The sequence below is a fragment of the Schistosoma mansoni genome, chromosome W, assembly GCF_000237925.1.
Source record: "Schistosoma mansoni strain Puerto Rico chromosome W, complete genome".
In the NCBI taxonomy this organism is placed as follows: Eukaryota; Metazoa; Platyhelminthes; class Trematoda; order Strigeidida; family Schistosomatidae; genus Schistosoma; species Schistosoma mansoni.
The window spans coordinates 31,669,344-31,692,797 of NC_031502.1; the positions used below are offsets into that span (position 1 = coordinate 31,669,344).

Below are 23,454 nucleotides of genomic sequence, written 5' to 3' on the forward strand. Positions count from 1 at the left end.
AGTTGAAATCCTATTAGTCAATCTTATAAGCTTCTGAAAGTCATCTTGATATGACTTGAAATAATTTCTGAAGCGAAAATGGTATCTTTTCACGAGTATTCAAATGTATTGATTTCATTATTATAATCGAAATGAAACGACAAAATGATGTGTCATTACTTTGATCTGACATGGTGTCCAACTAGGCTATACAAAAACAGAATAAGATAATTAGTTAATTATACTCAGCATTCATAATTTTATCAGACAACTTATTACATTAGAAGTAAAGAGGAAGACTTAAGTTTTCATTTATAGTTCTACATTGTTTAAGAATTAGGAAAATCATACTATAACTACTACTTTCTCATAAAAGTATACTCTATTCTATTTTACTCTACTTTTGGTGATTGAAACATTCATATTAGCATTGAATTCGATAAATAAATAAATAAATAAAGCTACTACAAATCACTCCTTTATCTCTTCTATTTACATTTATGCAGTCCGTTTATTATATTGTAGAAAACAATCTGAACATTACAAGATATTTTGGGATAAGTCTAATCATTTTGCAGACAAACTCATCTATTTCGTCGTCTTAACAAGAACTTTGATAGTATCACAGTATATATTCTTTCCTTTGCAATGATTGACAAAAAACTTGGTAAAGGTTGTATTACAACTAAATGCAAATATATCACGCTTCTTATGCTTATGACAGTCACATTATATCTATCAATTGAACTATGTCTTTTCACTTCGGATCAATATGTATTTTACAAGTAAATTAAAATCACGTTGTTCCCAACAATTTTTTTTTCATATTTCACTTATTGTCTTTGTATCACGTGCATTCGTAGGTCTAGATCAACTTAAATGATACACTATAAGACTGTCAGCGATTTATTCATGTAGCTGAATCATTTTTTTACTTAAAATTACCTGGTATTAAGCTTCTGAATTGTTTTGGCTTTGTGCAATAAGTTTAAATGCAATTCCTTGTTAGGTGAATCCCTGAGATATAACTGGAAATAGATTATGCACTTTTATTCGTTGTTCACTCATCTTCCAAGTCGGATAGACTCAAGCTCCGAACCCCATTCAACGTAATACAAGTTTAGTTTACATATGATTGATAAGCTTATGAATAACTTTCAGACCTTAAGTTTTCATCATAATATCAAATTCCACTATTGAATCAAATCAGTACAGAATGATCAGATACTGTTAGGAGTTATGAATCAGTAGACCGACAAAATGGAACAAAATAAAACCAGCTATTTAAGATAAATAAATGTGATTTAGGGAAGGATAACTTAATTTACATATATAGTTGGTTCAAACAACAATCATTCTGGAGTGACATAGAAAATAATAAATTCTTAAAGTTAATGGCTGAAAGTGAACTAGATCAGTAACAATATTAGATGTATAAGAAATATCTATAACAAACCGAAAACAGTCAAGAAAGTTGGTAAATACTTAGGTTAATTGATGACAAGTTCATTTTTCACTCTAAGCTCTAAAATATGGATACTATCTATCTTAAATTCATAGAAAAAGGTTACAGTTTCATAAACTTTATAGAGTATCAAAACAATTTGATTAAAAAGCAAATAAATATAATGTAGAAATAAGAAGAAAAAAAAGAAATAAAAACTAAAAGCTAAACAAAAAGCAAACTAACCTACGTTTATAAGCAAAGGTGAATAGTGGCTAGCAGTGGAATCCAGGACGCACGTTTCGTCCTATTTAGGACTCGTCAGCTGGACCTACTTGCATCTCAGAGTTGATGTTCACTCTGTGACTCGAACTCAGTACCTTTCGCTTCGAACGCCATCGCTTTATCAACTCGACTTTTGAGTCGTGATAGCCAATTGCTTGTGCAATGGGGTGAAGTTTAAATTCACCGAGTATTGTTTGTTTGAATCTTGCCGTTGATGTTTAGGACTGCAGTTGATCAGTCTCTTATTGGCATATGTGCATACTGTGCTTATTGCCTCTATATTGCCTTAATTCACAAGCATCATAAGTAAAGATGGATAATGGCTAGCAGTGGAATCCAGGACGCGCATTTCGTCCTATTTGAAACTCGTCAGCTGGATGTACTTGCATCTCAGAGTGAACATCAACACACAGTATGCACATATATCAATAATAAACTGATAATTTGCAGTCTTAAACATCAATGTGAAGATCAAAACAAACAATACCAAGTGAATTTAACCTATATTTAATTATAATATATTTTATCCACTGTTAAATAAACAGTTAATTAACTTGAATAAATGATAGATGGATTAATGTGTGAACTATTAAATAGTTTCATTTATTCTGATATATTTCAAAATAATAAATACCTTTATAAATTTTTAATAGAAGTATATCTATATTACTAAAAATATATTATACTACTTAATTATATCAATTATTTTTGTAATTTTTCTTTCTAATGGAAGTGCGGTAACAGAACAAGGTCTACCATATTTAACACGTCAAGAAAGACATAAATATGCAAATCTGTAAGTCAACCAATTTTTGTTTTTTTTTTGTTTTTTTTTAAGTATTAAGAAATTTTTTTGTTTATTGAAAATGTATAGAAAAATGAAAATTTCCAATTAGTAGTTTTTTATTGAATCTTTACACTAAATATTGATTGATTTTATTTGCCAGGACCATATTTGTAAACACTAAGAATAGTACAGAATTTATCTAATGGATAGTAAAAATAAAAAAAACGGCATGGATTAATTTACATCATCAGAAGGGGGTTTCGTGCATATTATAGTAATTTAATAGTTGAATTCCTTGGTCAATTAGGGCTAGACCATCATGGAAAACATGGAAGTACTAAACGAACATTTCGTCCTAATATGGAACTCCGCAACAGTGCTCACCCACGACCTCGTCCGCGGGATTCGAACCAAGGACGTATTGATCTCGCATATGAATGCTTAACCCCTAGACCATTGAGCCGGTATCCAACTGTGTTGATGCCTAAATTCAACCAATCCAAGGAATTGCGACACCGTCTAGCTTTAATTTATATCAGTTTTTTTTATGATGTATTAGTTAGGTTATTCCATTCATTGAGAGTAGAAAATCAGTTTTGGATTTCTTTCTATGGAAAGTAACCTTAATTATTCTACTCTGTTGATCAATATATATATATGTATATATATATAAGCAAGTCAATACAACTGTCATGTATAGTCGTAATAAAACACTAATATATCACTAGAGTATTAAATATATGATTATTAGCACCAAAGCTGATAATTTAAAAATTCTTGAAGCTCCATAGAACTTTTTTGTATAAAAGGAGGTCGTTACATCACTTAATGACCCAGACGTCTAATATATAAAATGAAAAAATAGTCAAACACAGAAGTTTCATGTTAATTTTCTGTATGACTATTGTCAGTAAATGTCTTATTTGCAAGTTGATAGGAAATTTTCAGTTAAGAAATCTCTTAAATAAGCATTTCTTTGTATTCACGTATTCAAATACAAACTCTGCTATTCATGCTCCAGAATCAATAGGAAGTTGATGAACGAAATTCATAGGACTGATTATAGTGACATTCATTATATTATATCATACTACTCTGTGTATTATACAGTCCATTTTATATCATTAAACACATACCAAACATTTATTCATTAGAGGTGAAATCTTTATCATAATTTTGGATTCATAAGGTCCAATGTGCCACGTAGACCACATATCAAAAACACTTATCGCAGTAAGTAAATAAAAAGCACCATACTGTTTTTTCATTACCTGAAAAAATGATAAAGTAGATTACTCTATATGTCAGGGTAATAAAAAAATATTCCTCTTAAACATATCAATCAATATCCAAATCATGTTAAGAGTGATCACCCAGTTTATCCTCTTCAAAATGATTGTGTAATTAAGGCATTATTGTTTTAAAACAAACTACCCTTTTCATTAAGGAGACCTTAATTATCCTTGAACTTACTTTGTTCATTCCAAGTATACCCTGAATGCATAATGGGAAATATAATTTTCTGGCTATTAAATAATCTTCAATATTCTTAAATAATGAGTTAAATAACTATGTTTTTTCTAAACGAATACTATCATTTCATCAAACAACTGGTCCAATATCAATATTTTTTCTCCATATCAGATCAGCTGATGATAAAATAAAACTAACAGCTGCACAAAAGAAAGCTGCTACACTAGAATCTACTACAAATGCAGTTAGAATAACATTAGGTTTAATATCAATGTTAATAGTTGGTTATATATCAGATAGACATGGTCGTCGTGTTGCTCTAGGTATTCTATTCATTGGAGAATTTTTACATATAACAACAATGTGTAAGTATTTAATTTGTTTTTAATTTCTTCTTATCATGGTGTTTGATTTAATTTTTTTGACAGACCGATGATGATTGAGATCTACTATATGTGTTGTTAACTTATATTAGATATTAATAGTCCATTGTTGATATGATCATTTATAGTTGAATTCATGAGTCGATGTAAACTAGACCACTAATGAAAACCTCGAAGCACTGGATAGCCGTTTCGTCTTAGTATGAGATTCATGAAATCAACTATTAAAATCACTGCAATCTACACAAACGCCTATTCTTATAAACATTTACCACTGAACTAATAAGAACATACTGTTATGTAAATGTTCTTCTGTGGAATAAATTTTAAATTAAAATAGGATCATATACTGTCTTTACTGGACGTTTTCAACTGAATGCTATAATTGCAAGTTAGTTTATCAAATAGCCAACGTCTTGTCGTGATAGTAAGGACGTTTGTCTTTTAAGTAAATGATTTACACTAAAAGAATTGGAAATTATCCTAATGTGATGTGAATGAATGTAGAAGGGACTCTATGATTACATAATATCTATATGTAAGAGAGAATGAAAAGTGAAATCTTAAGAAATGTTTCAAATTCTAATTTTGTTTATTCTGAAAATATATTTTTCTCTTCTGCCTTCTTGAAGCTATAGAAGTTATATTGTTCCAGCAAAATCTAGTGATACTTAAACAAAGACGATAATATTGTTACATGATGAGATTCTTCTGTTTCAAAGCATTATGATAAATGAAAATAATGTCTTTATTCTATCTCTGTCCACTTCACCACTTATACCATCATGCGAAATACTGACGTGCTAGCATGATATTTGAATTTAAACACATGAAGGGATAAGTTATATACCTAGTGCACACTCAAATCCATAAAAATACTTTACATCTAACTATTATTTTAATGTATTTATGTATTACTAGTGTTGACAATATTATTCGGTGATGACGTGTATTTCATCGCCTATCCCGTTCAATAAAAACATCTTGAGATTTCCGCAGTACATACAATGGATAACATTTTTAGTTTCTTTCATACAGCATAGAATATTAATTCATGTTATCAGGGGCCTGTATCCAGATACAACTATGTCTTGATGCTCTCTGTGGTTAGTGCCTGTCCCAAGTCTAGGTAAAGGAGAACGGTTTGAACGAGGATTAGCAACCTAACCTCGTAAAAATGAACCTCAGTGCAAAAATGCTAAGCAGAAAAAATCTTTTAAACTAATTAAACTCTGCAAATGGAGTTATAGCGGTTCATAAGAAAAACCTAGATTCTTAAGAAGCCATTTAAGTCGATGCCAATTCTGACAACTGGAGCCACGATTGATGAAGATACATAAAATTTCAGGACAGTGTTGTTCAAATAGTTCTTCAAATAGAGAATAAATGAAATTCATTGTATAAAATCTGTGTAAAAAAGATTAAACTCAGGAGAGCTGTTATTATATTCCAGTCACGAAGAAGAAAATATCCTACACACACAAGGAAGTTCACTAATACTATACAAAAAAGCACGAAACCTGTATATAGGATCAGAAACTCAGGGCTTCAGGATCATAAAAACAAACTTTAAAACAATAAGACACGGATTTCTATGGGTGTAGCTTAGTGATAAAGAATCACAGTGATGGCACAAATCATAAAGTAAAATAAGTAAAAAGCAGTACCGTGCTAGATAGGTGCTTAGGGAAAGGCCTAGTAATCCTAATAAGAAACTTGAACGTCATAGATGGTATGGGCAACACCGGTTGTAAATACATGATGAGATGACGTCAACTAAGAGAAAGAAAGAAGAATGGAGAAAGAGTAGTAAATTGGTGTGTTTTTAACAACAATGATACAAGCGTTAGCACTGTGGTGTGATCTACTTATATACATATAAGTAGTATATGGTGATGGTTGGCCATAGAATGTATTTTGGCAAAAGACCGATAAAAAAAGAACTGAAATGAAGCGCAATTGGCAGGAAAATGCACAAACAATGAAATCAGAGAAGATGAACTAATATTTACAGAAGGAACAGTGAAGATTGAGACAATTGATGGTTATTTTGCAAATTAACTGTTCATTGTATGGTTATCAGAATTTAGTGACATAGTCTGTAATTTGCGTATAAATACATATGATCACTATACCTACTGAGAAATTAAAGTCGGATATGGAGGCTACTTCAAAAACTTGTTCCATGTTTTCTTCAAAAATATTTAGGAGCTAAAACAAAACAAACCGAAAAGAGGGATTTCTCATCAAGTTATTAAAGTAAAATACTTTTAGCAGATGTGTAAACCACTTAAGAATCACACTGGTATCAATACCAAGAGAAGTGTACAGTAGACTCTTGCTAAACATAATAAAAGATTCAGCATACACTTGGCTTTGCTATCAACAAGTTAGCTTTAGTGCAGATAGGTCATATTCTAACCAAATTGCAATACAGATTATCATTGTTATACATTCAATCGAATGAAAATCATCGCTACGTATCAACTTCATTTATAATGAGAAAAAATTTGACGGAGTGAACAGGAAAGTCTCGTGGACTCTTGTTCAACACCCATGAGTGGCTGGATTGCATAGTCATAATTTTTCAGCAACTGGTTGATGTATTCCAAGTAAAGACTAGTATCAGAAAATGCTGTCTACTCTCATCTTTTCCTGTCAACTGTTGTATGGATTATGAGACCTTCATATCTCATGGAAAGCACGACACAGTGGAAAACGTGAACTGCATTGGATGATTCGCACTTCGTAGATAGGCTGTCCCTCAGACAATGAGGGAACTGTTAGACTGTATTACAAGACAAATACTAACTTGGAAAAAGGGTATACAAAAGAACATATGGAGCCTGGAATCGGAGGAAGATATAAGGAAGATGAGTACCAGTAGGATCAAATAGAAAGAAGTGTTCAAAACGAACTTGACTGGATATCCTTGGTTTGTGGCCAATGCCTCATGAAGACCAAACAGGTTGACAATAAGGATTTCAAGACATTAATTCTGTAAACAAAATGACCGAGTTTGAAGCTTTATAATCATATATGAAGGTTTATTGGGCAATGTGAAAGTCGTAATTTGGTGTATAATCAATTTTTAACAGTGCCCTGATCGACATTTTTGCTAGAAAACTAATCACAGCATTTTATTAAAACCTTTAGGACATTACATAATGTGTTATTTGAATAATTCCATTTTATTACCACTTTTAAATTACAATTATGCATGCATCCCATGCTAGTAGATGGTGTTAGTATTTAAAATTTCCAAATAATTATACCTTTAATGCTTCATTTATTTCAGTGTCAACATCTAGTTTAATCCCAATGACTTTCTATTTTTCGAATTAAAGCTCTAATAGTAACAAATAATTTGAATGTTTGGCTATTACTCCTTGCTGGCTTTTTTGAGGCTTTCTTCGGTGGTGGTCTTTTATCAATTTATTCTCAAGTAGCAGCAATTGTAGTTGATATAATGCGTATTTCACACGCTAAAAAAGCTGAGAGAGGTCAGACTGTTACAGCAGAAAAGATTAACCACGATACATGGATTTGGTTTACTGTGTTTGAATCTATAGCTTTACTATGTTCATCAAGTGGCGGCCCAATTGGAGGTTTGTATACTCAACTTGTTTATATTTCACAAAATGTTAAATTTCTTTGTTTATTTAATATTTCGAATCTTTTTAGTCTACGGTCTGTTGAATACATAAATTTGGTTTAAAAAAGAACAATGAAAATAAAACTGCCCTAAATAGCAAGATTTTAACACCTTCATTTATTAGATGTGAATTACCTATTTTCTTATTAACGCCTGTTACTCCCAATGAAACATAGGCCACCGATCAGCATTCTCCAACCCACTCTGTCCTGGGCCTTCCTTTGTAGATCTATCCAGTCGTTGTTAACTCTTCTCATATCTGTTACCGTTTCTCGACGTAATGTGTTCTTTGGTCTTCCTCTTTTCCTTTGGCCTTCAGGATACGAGATGAGAGCTTGCGTTGTGACGCAGATGGGTGATATCTTCAATGAGTGTCCTATCCACTCCCAGCGCTTCTCCTGATTTCTTCCTCCGCGGGAATCTGGTTATTTCTCTCCCATAGTAGGTTGTTGCTGATAGTGTCTGGCCAACGGATCCAAAGTATTTTGCGTAGACAACTGTTAATAAACACTTGTATCTCCTAGGATAGTACTTCTTTATATTTTATTGAGTTGTAACGATAAAAAATAAAACGCTTAGATTAGAAACGACATTAGCCTAATAAGAAACTGAATGCTAGTTTATATAAGAACTCTCGTCTAAATTAGAGCGAATAGTTTCACAGTATTTGAAAAAGCTTGGACCAGATTGCCAGGCGAAACGTTGGATTTACTACAAATTCATTCGCTGAGATTTTACAAATATATATTATTCCTATTGAATGCTAGTTTATTTCTTAGTTTTCTATTACATATAACGTAGTTAATTTTAAATCTTGAGTTAGAATTTGAAGAGATAAATTATACAAGTATGACCACAGTTCGTTTCAGAAATAGGAATATGTTTTGGTGATGATTAGCAATTGAAACTAAAATGAGAAATGAATGTATATATAAGTCAATGGTCATAAGCCATACAAACTCAACAAATAAATCAATGTTTTCGAAAATTCCCCTACTCATTTTCATAACTGACCAATTAAAATGTTTATCCTCTTACTTGCTACCATACATAAATTTATACTTATTATTAGGAACATTGATCTATCAATTTGGTTTCAAAGCTGTGGTTATCACTGATGCAATTTTATTTGTACCAAGTTTAATCATTTTATTCATTTTCCCGGAAACCAATAATGCATATGGATCACCTATTAATGTTGATGATAATAAACAAGAAAATCCTACTCATAATGATAAATACAATGATTCTAATGAAGTTCAAAATTTTGAAATCCATCCTGAATGGAAAGAAAAACTAATTATGCGAATAAAAGTAAGTTCATATACCGTGAACATTACTAAAAGATAACAAGAATATTTCAATGATTTTTTATTATGAGAAGGGGGTTTTGTGGAGATTTTAGTAATTTTATATAGTTGAAATCATGAGTCATTTGAAGGTCTGTTGGAAGATATCAACTCACTGAAGACATTGGTGAATGGTTGCTCAATTTTGTGGATTGGTTGAAGTTGGAAATCAACACCGTTGGATGCCGGCTCAGTGGTCTATCGGTTAAGTGCTCGCGCGCAAGACTGATAGGTCCTGGGTTCGATTCTCTCACGGTGAGATCGTGGATATGCACTACTGAGGAGTCCACAATAGGACGAAACGGCCATCCAGTGCTTCCAGGTTTCCCATGGTGGTCTAGCTTCAATTGACTCATGATTTCAACTATATAAAATTTCTTAATAATAATAAAACTTAAAGTACATGACAACAACATAAAGCAATTTTGATCAATAAAACTGAAATGACTCGCGAAATTTTATCTGTAGTTAAAAATGATGTATTGTCAAAGTGATATCATACAAATTTTTATTTTATATAGTGCATGTGACGATTTCAACTTGAACATAACGCTTCATATTACAGCCATTTTGATAGATATCAATATGTATAACTAATTACATGTCAACAAAATACTGTAATATAAGACTTACTTCACTAATAAATGATACTATTTATCTAATTACAATTGTTTCTAAATGTATGTTACTAATAGATAGTTTGATAGTGTGATATCAGCTGTAAACATCAGTAAAATACAGGTACTGTGGTGGTCGATATTCGCAATTATCCTTAAACTTCGTAATTTGTTCGTCCTGATAACCGTTACTCGATAACACCCCAACGTTGTATAAATCAGAAGGCGAACAAAAAGTGTTGATTACGTTTATTATTGCACCATGAACAGATTGCCAAAATTACATCCATGTTAAGAAAGCATGAAAGAGTAGTGCCGTAAAGCAAGCGAGTGAGAGTACAAGTCAAATGAGCGATCAAGTGATCGAGTCAACGAGCAAACGAGTAAGAGAGTTGACGGGTCAATGAACAGGATTAATATGTACATATGCGTAGGCAGTAAACAATGCTCAAGAGTACATAATAATAATAACAATAATAATAATAATAAAGGTACAATAGTATAGATAGGTTGTTATTGTACGAATGACTCTGTCCGTTAAATAAGTTAACAAAAGGGCTTAACCAAATTAGATATGAACAAACTCAGTCGTATGTGTGCTGCTATAGTACACTATAGTAAGTTTCATTTATTCCTATGTTAGCTACATAATAAAAGTCAATTCTTTAGAGGTGCAAAAAACAACTACAGAGAGTGGTTAGTATCTATCTTGAACAACAACCACAAATTGTGAATCTTTACCAATAAAACAAATTCTCCGTAAAGGATTGTGGAGATTGTTGAGTTGGAATTGAAGCTATGATCTGACCAATGTTAGATCACAATTTAAAACCTGGAAGCACTGGCCCGCCGTTTCATCCTAGTATAGGACTCATCGATAGTGGTTGAAGTTAGACAATAACACTGTTGGATACTGGTTCAGCGGTCTAGAGTTTAAGCACTCACGCACAAGACTAAAGGTCTTGGGTTCGAGTCTGGCGTGACGGTTTGTTGATGAGCACTGTTGGTGAGTCCCATTCCAGTTTTAAAAAAGTTAGTTTGGCTCCCTAAACAACTAGAAAATAATCAGCGGAGACGTTTAAACAGCCTGTCACACTATGCTTTCGATATTCATGGATCTTAATCGATTTCGATAAATATATATATATATACATATATATATATATATCCGATCAAAATATACATAATACTTTTAGTCTACTTCTCGTTTATCTCTTTTTCCATTAATCTCCAATAAATACTGTACCAGTCCTGATTGTACTTATAATAATTATCGTACTCCTAGCGATCGGTGCCATGGCAGATCTTCATTATATGGTTATCTATCTCATGGGTTCACCATTCTTGTGGAATCCTCAACAAGTGGGAATATACATGTAAGTAGATTTGTAATATTTTTCTTAGTAAAATACACAAGCCATTTATTACAACTTATAAATCTGGAAATATGATACTGGGATGCTATTTTTAAATAGAACTTTGTGAATCACTTTGAGTCTTGAAGTTATTCTGCAGCTGGATGACAGTCTCGTAAATTATGTTTGACATAAATTTGAGTTTAAACCAATCTACATCTATGTTATTATCATCAACATAGTCCAATATTTGGAACATATTTTCAGCTAATTGTACAATGATGAGTAGTGAACTGACATTAGGCGAGGACATGAGTTTCCCAAAAGTATCAACATCTCTGATACTATCATCAAATTTGATCTTATGCAAAATAAGTCTAAAATTATGCAGTACACATCTTTGACAAATAGATATTCTAAGACCTCTTAAGCGTCAAAAAAATGAATTGTATTTCCCACAAAAATGTCAATTGCATAGATGAAGTGCTATTTATGAGTAAATAACTGAGTGGACAATCAGGAAGCTTTTAATTTGACAAAAATGTTCAAATCAAAATGTTCGTCGAAGAAGAGAATGTTCAGTTTTTATCATTCTTACTAATTATGTATATTGGAAATTCGCTGGTGTAAAATGTGTTATATGATTAATGACTAGTGATGATTTATGTGGTATCTATCATCTGTATGATATCAGACAACCCAACAATAAACATTTCGATACTACGTGTGATTGCTCAAATTTTTATAGAATCTGCAGAACAGTAGTTATTTCTACTATTTCTTCTACAGTTCCTTATCCTTATTCTTCTTGAATAGTCCTTTTTAATGAATCAACAAAACGCTCCCCCTGATCATTCGGTTGAAGGGGGTTTGGAAGAGACCTGAAATGATTAAAATTGTTTGCTCTTCAGAAATTATCAAACTGGGCTGTAGTGGACTGTGTTCCATTGTCTGAAACAATAGCACTTGGTTGTACGAAACGACTAAACACTTCTGTAAGTTTTGCACTGGTAGACACGTTGGCCATTACGAGGACTTCCGGCCATTTTGAAAATGCATAGAAGATAGTTAGGAATTATTTTCTTTGAAAAGGTCCAGCTAAATATGCATGAAGGAGCGACCAATGTTCTATGGGTTCTGATCATGTTCGAGGTTCGTCTTTAATGGGTAGTTTAGATGACTGTGCACAATTGTAGCACCGCCTTGCCATCTCTTCAATATCTTTATCGATATTTGGCCAGTATACGCAATCACGGGATATTGGCTTCACGCTACTTATGACAGAATGCGATAAGTCTATGGGCTTCAGTACCGACTTCTGAAGATGATTAGGAATGACAACCCGATCACAAAACAGGATGCAATTATCAATGATTGCAAGGGAGCCTCTCTTTCTTCAGAACAGCTTCAGGTCCTCTGAGGTCAGCCACAACGAAGGTAATATGTTAGTTTGTAAGTTACTGTATCGCTTTCGATAGACTCCGTGGAAGACATCTCGTGACCCAAATGTTCTCCAAGTATCATGAAAACCAGATTATGTAGTGAATGAAGACACAGGTTGGAACAACCAATTGATTTCAATACAAAATTAACGAGCTCTTTCATCAAATATGAAAAATATACGTCCAGCACTTAATTTGCAAATCCTACATCAATTGTCACAAGCTTCATCGTTTCCTCATTGCCATAACACTTACTCTCCGTTACCGTTCTCTCCAATTCTATCATCCCAACCTTGTTTCCAGGTTTTTCACTTTCGATTGGTATTATATACTACTTGTGTCTGTCGACATAAGTAGCATATACCACAAGAAATATGTGACCCAATGTCAATCGGAATTCTGATAGATATACTATTTATCATGATCTCGCGACGTTTCCAGACAGATGAACACTCGAAAAACCAAAAAGGCTATGAACGTTCTTACGTGAGACTGATTTGGATCTCTTTACACGAGAAAATAAAGTACTATAACTGCGACAAAACCCGTCTTTGTGATCAAATCGCTGAGATTTGCTGCATTTATTAGTTTTGTATCAGCATATTTTACCACAACTTTGACCATCACAAAACCGAAAAGCTACTTTCGACATTTGTAACTGACCAAAATTTCTGTTGATGCTTTGATTTCAGAGTAAATACATTCACTTCATGTGTATCTCATCTGCTTTCAACTAGTTTCGTGTCGTGTTTTAGGTTCAGAATGCACTGATACTTCGCCATCACATCTCAGAGGTTTATAGATGAATACTGGTCCATGAATGCTAAAATGAGAGTACTGGTTTCAAAATCAGATGATGACTGCAATCCATAGGCAAAAATCAAACACTTGAATTGGTTTTAGATTAATAAACCCAGATTAAAACATCCGCATGTGCGATTCAGTTTACCAGCATACGTGAGGAAATCACAAGTAGGTTATTTGGATACTTTTAAGCATTTGTAACAGATGCTGAATAGAGATAACTGTTCATCAAAACTCTATCGAAGGATACTAACTGTGTCTTCAAAATTAACATCTCTAGACAATTTCAGTAGTATAAAATGTGTATATTTGACGTGTCCATTTGTTCCTGATTTCCTGAGAAGAGGGCAAACTCTTGTATCATTGTCTAGATCAGCTAATTGGTTTACTACCATATCTACTTTATTTGAAGAATCACACGAAGACAAAGCAAATTCGGAAATTAGTTTGTCCATTAGCTGTAAATATGTATTTTAAAATAGCTTATATGAATAAAACTTTTACATTATTTTAAATTAACATGTACAATGTTTTAACTCTATCCATCCTGAATTCATTGAATATGTTTTTCAGTGGTATCAGTGATTTCATATCATCTGTTGTCGGGGTTACATATATCATTATTGTTGTTAAAATTCGTGAAAGAAAAAGTATGAAACAAAAATCAGTAACAAATGATAATCATATATCTCAACAAGAATGTATAAATGATAAATCACGAAAAGTTTTCTTACGGAATATGAGAATGATGATATTTACATTAGCAGTTACTTTATTATTAATGACAATAAACAAGATAATGATGGGTCTTGCACATCAATTTACACAAGAAACAGCAAGTACTATTGCTTATATGGGTAGGTGGAAAAATTTTTATTGTTTTTAAAAAGTTTTCAAAATAAATTATAATTAAGATTATTAATTGGACATTCTCTCCACCATATTGGACATTATGATATCTGCAAATTATTGGTAAGCAAGACATTATTACATATTTTGGGAGAGAATATACAAGCATGTTAATAATTAATTGACGGTTGAATAGTTTTGGGAAGTTAACTTATAATTATATCTTTGGAGTATATTAATCACTTTACAATTACTGTCAACTTAGATAAACGACATGTCATGACAAGAAAACAAGACATGGAGATTATTTTGATGAGTATGTTGAAATATAGTCTGTTGTTGCTGCGATGGACTCGGATTATCTAGTTTTTAAATATTCTTTAATAAATTGTAGTTCTGACGAGCGAGCTCTCGACTAGGTTTAATCCATAATATCAAGTCGAAATTTGCTATCTTCGGAATGATAGTCAAACAAATTGGACTTCATTTGAAAATAGTAATGCTCTTCTAAATATTATGAGTGTGATCTTCTATTGAGTCGTGGATTCACTGTTGAGGAGTCTCAAAATGGGACAGAACACCCGTCCAATGTTTCCTGATTTTTACGGTCAGTTAACTAAAATCTGAGAGTGCAAAATTGACAATAATTTTAGAACTCGATAATTGGTTGTTAACTGTTCAGCCTTATGATGGCTAAAATAATTAGTTATTTAAAATTATTATCACGTAATGTTGCGAAACGCATGTAGTCAGACATGTATGCCATTGTATGACGTTTAAGTGGTCTAGAAGTCAAGCTTTTACTACGAAACCTGAAAGCAACGGGTTCTAAGGATGTTAGGACTGTAGATGAGCACTCCAGTGGAGTTCCGTATTAGGACCTAACAACAATACAGATTTTCTCGGTCTTCAATGAGAATTAGTCATTATCTTTTATTTTTTTAACAGCTGCCATTCCTCGACTATCAAAAAGTTTCATCACACCAATTGCACGCTCAATGTTTTCACTATGCACACCACCAGACAATCAAGGTAAGTTACAATCAGTGTTTTAGTTAAATTAGACGAACAGGAAGGCTTTTTCCTGTTTTGTATCGTACATGTTTATAAGATCTACACAAAACTACCTGCTCAAAACAATGTGAGTTTTGAATGATAGTACGGTTTATATTTACTGACTTTCATATATTATCGCCTAATTTCTTCATAAAAGGTGTACAAAATCGGTGGTGAATTTTCCTCTCATCTTCTAGTAGTTAGTTGTGTTAATACAATATTCTATTGCATATTTTTTTGACATCTGCTGATCGGATAGATAAAAGAGTTTTACCGATTTAGTTACCGCCTAAATAACACATGGAAACAGTTTTATTATCAAGATTAATTTACCCGATTATTAATGATCATATGATGTCTATTATTTTAATACTGTCTTGTACGTAAATTACCACAAACAATTCAAATATTCACATAACTCAGTCTACTTTCATTTGCATTCAGCCCGAATTCTTAACAACTTTTGAGATGTTGTATTCGAATTTTTATTCCAGCCAAAACGGAAACGGTACTCAAAATACCAAGTAGTATTGTATGATGAACATTGTTTCATTTACAAAATGCTATCTTCCGTATATAAAACCGTAAATTGCAGTTGCTAATTTAAGCACTATCCATTAAAATCACTTAATGTGAGCATATTATCTTAAAACTCTCACAACATTGATTCATATTATTCAGATTTTATTTTCATAGACGTGTCTCTGACACTAGAATTCGTACTACAGTTATACATTGATATTAGCAAATATGCTTTGCACTTTATATCAAACAATAAGTTAATTTTGACTTCTTAATATGAACAATAAACGTTTGACTGAGAATTGTATTTCTATGTTTAGACCCAATCCGAAAATTGTGATAATAAAAAATTGAATTTTGTTTTTACACAGGAATGATTCAATCATTTGGAGGATTCGTTGCTCGTATTGGATTCGTCATTACTTTCACCACCTTACCAGCTTTATATGCAGCCACTGTTACTATATTTCCTCCGACTGTATTTTTTGTTGTTAGTGGAATCTTGGTTCTAACAATCATAGTTGATCTGTGAGTAATTACGATAAACTATAATTTGTGTATGTTTAGTCAGAAGCAGTCGGGATTTTGTTAATTTTTCACTTCTTCACTTTTTCGAATAACGTGTACCGCTATCTAAATATTCGCTATTTGTTTAGAAATTTAACCCCAGAAGAATAAACAAAGGAACTGTTATAGCAATCGAGTTTTCATCCCCCCCCACATACGAATTTGTGTTTTGTAATGTTTATTGTTTTGTATCTTTCGATTCTTATGGAAAAGTTATGTGATGTCAGATGAGTGACAACCGCTTGTTTACAAAATGTGTCTCACTTTAACGTCTATTGTTGGAAATCAATACAATCTGACTGAGATTTGAAAGATGTAGAAAAATATACTTAATGTCAACTTATATATGTTAGTACTTTTCTTCGTGAATGTGTTCAGCTTGTAGTGTAATTATTAGGAGTATTTGAATTATTATACTAACTAGGAATTCTCGAAATACTGCAATTTACAGTAAGTAGAACTGGATGAGTGCAAATGATCCATTGTATTTAAAATTCGAAATTAGGCAGTCATCAAGTACAAAAGAAATCATTAGTTCATACAAACACCACAGTTAGTCTCCCTTAAATTACCGTTTTTCTGTATGTTTTTCGGTGCCAGCAAAATTCATTGATGTGATTTCCTCGTTTTTTTGATCCACTTCACAAATTACTGGAATCTTGAAGTGATTAAGTGAGGATGAGAAAACATCATACATATACTTAGCATATTTGAATGAATACAACAGACTCAGAAAAGATAAAAGGGCGGAATACAGTGCAATAAAATATTTGCAACACATACCTTCTACGGATATGTGTATCAGGCCAACAACATGACCTAAGGCATTAATCATACAATCGGCTGATATAATACAACAAGAAAAAGTCCGCTTCGTTCAGTATATCATAATCATTATATAATTTGTATGATGATATGTGTTTATGTACTACTAACAACAATTCAAGCGATAAGAAATAGAAGCATGGAAACAATAAAATCAACGTCATTATCTGAGTCTGTAAATGAAATACATGTGTTATAGTCATTGAAAACTTTTTGTTGAAAAAAGTACTTACTAAATCTAACTTATTGCTTTCTATCTTAACAAGTGACTAAAAACTGTAAATTATACTCATTCCAGTACATTATATTTACTTTTCATCTTTTAAAGGTCTCTGCTACCACTTCTCAGATCAAGTAAACTTCATCAGTAAGACGGTAGAAATATCCAGTTAACGTACTGAGAGCTAACGAATATTGTTTGTATATAAAATCGAACCGATTTTGTTTAACCTAGATTTTGCAAGCACATCCAGAAATGTTACCTTGATATATATATATATATATATATATATATATATATATATATATATTCGATAATGAAGACAAAACTGTATTATAAATATTTTCATGAATCTTCTGTCTTGTTCTTATTTATAAGTACTTCAGTCCTGTTTGATCAAATATATACTTTACCTTTATGAAAACGAAGTTATGCGATTTGGATACATTTTTTTCAAGCATTTATAATGATCATAATTGTAACTAACCTGTGATAAGCAAAGATGGATAGTGGCTAGCAGTGGAATCCTGGACGCGCGTTTCGTCCTATTATGGGACTCCTCAGTAGTGCGCATCCACGATCCCACACTCGGGAGATTCGAACCCAGGACCGACGAATCTCGCGCCAGAGCACTTAACTAATAGACCACTGAGCTATCATCCAACGGTGTTAATGCCTAACTTCAACCAATCCACGAAGTTTGAGCAACCGTTCACCAATTGTCTTCAGTGAGTTGTTATCTCAAAACAGACGTGGTTGAACTCCACTAGTCACTGCTTTCCATTAGAACTCCAGGATATGTATCTTGAAGTCAGTCACTAGTGAGCATATGATTATAATCAGAAGGGGTTTTGTGGAGATTTCAGTATTTTCATTGCTGAAATCATGAGTATATACCATTCTTTAATATAATTAATCAGTGGAAACCATTGTTTTCACTAATGTTATGTTAATTTGTAAACACCTTCAGTGGGTTATTTAATTAATCTTATATGATTCGGATACTACGTTGTTTGAGAAAGAAAAGAAAGTTGCACTTCATTGGCGAACAAAGAGAGGAAAAGGTTAGTGGGATAAATGCTCAAAAATTGGTTGTCCCATGTGTCAGTGTACGTTACAGAGTCCGTTTATGTAAGACTTTTAAATTATCTGTCTTCTAATTACTTTTGACAAATAGGTGTAGAATAAGGATTCAAGTCACCTTGATGATTGTTATGGTTGTTCGTTGACACTAATCCTGCTACATCAACAAAATATTCCCAAGCACTTACCCCAAATAGAGATATACGTGTGTGCGACGTTAAAAAATTTATGAACGCGCTGGTGAATCAGAGTAGAGATCACTCCATATGGAAGTTAATACACACCGAAATAAATTTCCAAATAGTCAGGTAATTTGGATTTGTTCAACTAAGCTTTGGATGTGTGTTGTGTGTATTGGTGCTGGATATTGAGAGAGAGTTTTGAGAAAGTTCTTTTGAATTTTCCTGTAAGCTGGGGTTCTATATTTATTTATTTATCTTTGCTAAATCCCCACAGATATGTATTGGTAATATATCCGGTGATTTTATTGTTAATATCATTGAATGAACTTAGTCAACTATGAAACTGAGAAATTTCCATAAAGTCTTATAACGATGTCTGTTGATACTGAAAAAATCTTGGCAAATCAAAACAATTTAGGTCAGTTATATTCGAAAAATAGGTCGATAGAATACACGTATTCTTTGGATGAAACGGTAATGCAGTTATTCTGACAATGAGCATTACGTGAATTTGCATTGACTACGTGTCAAGACCTCGGAAGTCTCATGTCATAGCTCAAGAATTTGTGATAACGTGTGTTAGTTTTTATGTGTGTGCTGATGATGGTATGTGCGTTCATGCATAGATTTATTCATTCTGGAGTGAGTAATGATGACTATAAGTGGATTTGTGGTGTCTTTTATTGTAATGAAATATTGACTAATCAGCTTAACGACTTATACACACAAATCAGACTAGTTGCAGACGGAGAATTGGTCAATAAATAGGCCAATGGACAATTTGAAGGGAAAAGAGGGACATTATTGGTTTCGTATATTTCGTAGACAGATTAGAAACTACATACTCGGTAGTGGGTTTTCTTCATTGTATACTGAATGGATATGGCTGTCAGTGTTGTTAATTACGGTAACAGTTTTTGTAGCATCCTCCAGAGCAATCTCCACCGCGGCATCCATGGCATTCACAGGATCTAGGTCATTGAGAGCATGCACCAGCACAATAACCACTCTGCTCGTCCAGTGTTGGTGCTTGTTCTGCATTCACTGAAAACGAAATAACACATATGATTCATATTGAGTGTGACAGAGCAAAACAAAAAAATCATGTGCCTACACCTCTATTCAGCCCACTTCAACTCTCGTCACTTCACTACATCTTGTTCCACGAATCGACAACACAGCGCATTACTATTCATTTCAGTCCTCTTGACTTGGCATCACTTCACTTTGCTTCACTTGAACACATGACACAACACTGTTGTGTTTAACTGATGACTGAATAAGTCAACAGATGAGATACTTTTGAAATTACATGTCAGTAAGTGGCAACTTCATGTTATGCGATCGAGTAAGATTCACCTGAGTTACGACATTCGAATGACACAACAAGTACAAATAAGATGAGCTGAAATAAAAACACCGATCAGGCATATATTATTACACACAACACTACTTCAAAATACAGTGAAGATTTGCATTGTCGTTTGCTGTCAAATTGTTTCTGACTGCATGCATTCGACCAAGCTCGTGGAAGTTGTCTTTCAGAGCAAACATGTGCTCACACCTGATGTCAACCAGTTCAACCCAAACAATTCATTTGCCTACATATGTAAATATATTTATGTGTATGTAAGTTTGTATGCAGGTATGTATGTATGCATGAAAAGACAATAATTTACGCTTCACTTTGTTCCATCGAATGCACGTTGTCCGTATACCACTCTATTCAAATTATTTCGGTAATCACTGACAGGTTAGCTAATGGGTGAGATGAGATCTAAGATTGCTTATGTGTGTATTTACGTGAGTGTATCTAAAATCGTCTTTAGAAATATGATTAGTAATGTGATGAATTTATGATTGGCAATTATTTTCCAAATGTACCGAAGCTATGCTTACTTGGGTACTAAATATGAGTTGTTTACTGGATAGTTTCAGTTAGCATATTCTAGATATGTAGAGGAGTTCGATGAATAGTATAATAGACTATGTGTTCACTCAAACAATATAGTCAGGATGTTCTATTATATTACAAGCTGAACATTAGTATTTCATTTCGTTGTATTGGAACAAGGCATCAGATGTCTTATTTCTTGATAACAGAACATTTCAGTCAAGTGTGTATTTGCAATGTGTTTGTTCATGTATATTGGTGGGTTCGTTTATTTGCGTATGTTTATTTTCGTTACAAGTAGAGTGATTCAGTTAGGACTATCAAAGTAAATGAGTCAATCTTCTGGAATATTTATTCTGATATATATCTAGTATTATTTAACAATACATTCCTCACATATATGTGAAGTATTTAATATATGGTTCCTTCTATGATTTTGTTTCTACTTTTATCAAAAGCGTACACAGGAAAATCTTGTAGAATCATTTTAGAAACTACACAATATCTCAAAATATCGTTGCCTTTATACGAACCCGATGAGGGAGTGAATTGCGAATTCATGGATCCATAGCAGCTCGTTGATGCATTCCAGGTGAAGACTAGTTTCAGAAAAGACTGTCTACTTACGCCTATTCTCTGTTTGTCAACAGCTGAATGTATTATGGGACCGTTACATCTCACAGAAAGCGTGAAACATAGTAGACAACTTAGTCTCAGTTGGATAATTTAAGCTTTCCATATAACTTGTCCCTGGTATATCATCCAAAACATCAAATATAGACGAAGACAGCTAGTGTAGCACCACCACTATTCTTAAGTTTTACTTAATTTATTAGTTATAGTATCTCACGATCAGAGCCACTTTTGAGCATGATCTTGTAAAATTTCTGTTTTCCATTTCATGGTGTGTTGAGGTCTGGTTTGTTTATATATAAACCAAGTATGTCTAAAATACGTGATTCATACTTTTGAAGATGTGTTCTGGATTCAAACAGTCAGAGCTGGGCGGAAATATCGATCGAGAGAGAAGCTGCCTGTACCTAATAAAGTGTATTGCATATGATGGATCTGTTTTTAACTTTGTTATAAGTCAAACTGCTTATATTAATTCTCTTTTAATATATCAATCCATTTTTTTGTAGCGAGTGATCTCATCTTGTTCAGGTTGTTTGAAATCTACGATAATGCATTAAATAGAAGTCATGGCATTTTAAAGTATCTCACCTACTAATAGAGTCTATGACTATATACCACGACTGGAACATTTCATAAGCAGGCGATCACTATAAGCAGTACTTTCAGGACAGAAAAAATGACTGGATGCACTGAATCTCGAACACCAAAACGCATTCGCCAAAACCCTTTTCCATAATCTACTGTCGGAACAAGCAACATCTTACAGAACGCGAATATTATCTTCAAATTCCTTACTAGATTCAGGAATTCCACTGTGTGACTGAATACTCACTTTAGCTACAGCTGCATTTTTCACCATCACTAGTAGATTTCGTTTCATCCAGGTCTATACTACATAAAAAGTCATTTCTGTTGTTATTGACCTCTTCTATTTGGTGATTCTCGGATAATGTCGTTAGAGTTGTCATAAGGATGACTAACTAATAAAATGGAAAACGGAAAGTTATTTTGGAGATAATTGCAAAATTTGGACTGTCTTCTTCAGTTGAAGTCAAGGAGAAATTCAATCTTCTCAAATTGATGTGACCAGAGTAGTTTTACATTAATTGTTCAAAATTTGTCATTCAATGAAGAAAGAATTGAAAAGTTTCCGATGAGATGTATTACACGCAACGCATGAGCTCAAAGCAGTAAACGTGCCCTCTGGAGAACATAGTGTATTGCATGGACTCGATATAATTATGATCTTCCTGAAAGTTAGTAGATACACCATTACTGATTGGATGGCTGTCGTCGCTGAGGGGAAATCCCATTAGTATCTTTGTCAAGACCCTGTATTGGACGAAGGCCGGTATAACTGTTTTCATGGGGGCATCAAAGGTCACTATCTTGTATGTCTACAGACCATCCTTTTTGCACCTGTAGGTTATATCACTACTGACTTTATCCGGCGATCGACAGGCTACAGCCTACGTTCAGAAATCACCTACAGACTAAAGTTTATAATATTCATTATAGTGAACTGGAAGTCTCGAGTGTATAAATAAGCATTACCACATGGCAAAAACGCTTTAAGCAACTATATTCTTTCCGTTTTTTTGCATACATAAAATCGCGGGAGATAAAGACTGCATCTTTATAAACCAATAATGAGGAAATCATATTCTTCCAAACAGCTGCCAAACAATTAAAGCGAAGGTTTATTCCATAAGTGGAACACAACAACTAGTTATTATTACCCACTAATTATCCAGATATTGCGTATAAGCCTTTATCTGTCTAACAAATGCATAGGATTTACACATACAACTAACGAGCTGTCTGTACCATTAAATAAAGAATTTATCATCAGATCAACCTTCGTGTTGCTTGAGTTTTTAGTCATTGTGTTTGACCCTTCATTCTGTATAAATGTTTCACATATAAATCATTTGCATTTGGAAAGCTGTCTCGTATTATAGAACGGCAGGTCTCATTCTTATTGGTTTTTAATTGCCTCAGAAATTTTGCCTCCATCAAAAATTCTACTTTAGCAAACATCACTGAA

At 33.0% G+C, this 23,454-nt stretch overlaps 1 protein-coding gene across 1 annotated transcript; it reads left to right on the top strand.

Annotated features, from left to right (window-relative positions):
• Positions 1-503: 503 nt before the first annotated feature.
• Smp_168990 (hypothetical protein) lies at positions 504-16,532 on the top strand (the record flags this gene model as incomplete). Its single annotated transcript, XM_018789383.1, has 7 exons — positions 504-764; positions 2,442-2,504; positions 4,140-4,333; positions 7,699-8,041; positions 14,147-14,430; positions 15,371-15,454; positions 16,372-16,532. Exons 1-7 carry the CDS (start codon positions 628-630, stop codon positions 16,530-16,532), a joined length of 1,266 nt encoding a protein of 421 aa, XP_018654832.1. The 5' UTR covers positions 504-627.
• Between the last annotated feature and the right edge of the window lie 6,922 nt (positions 16,533-23,454).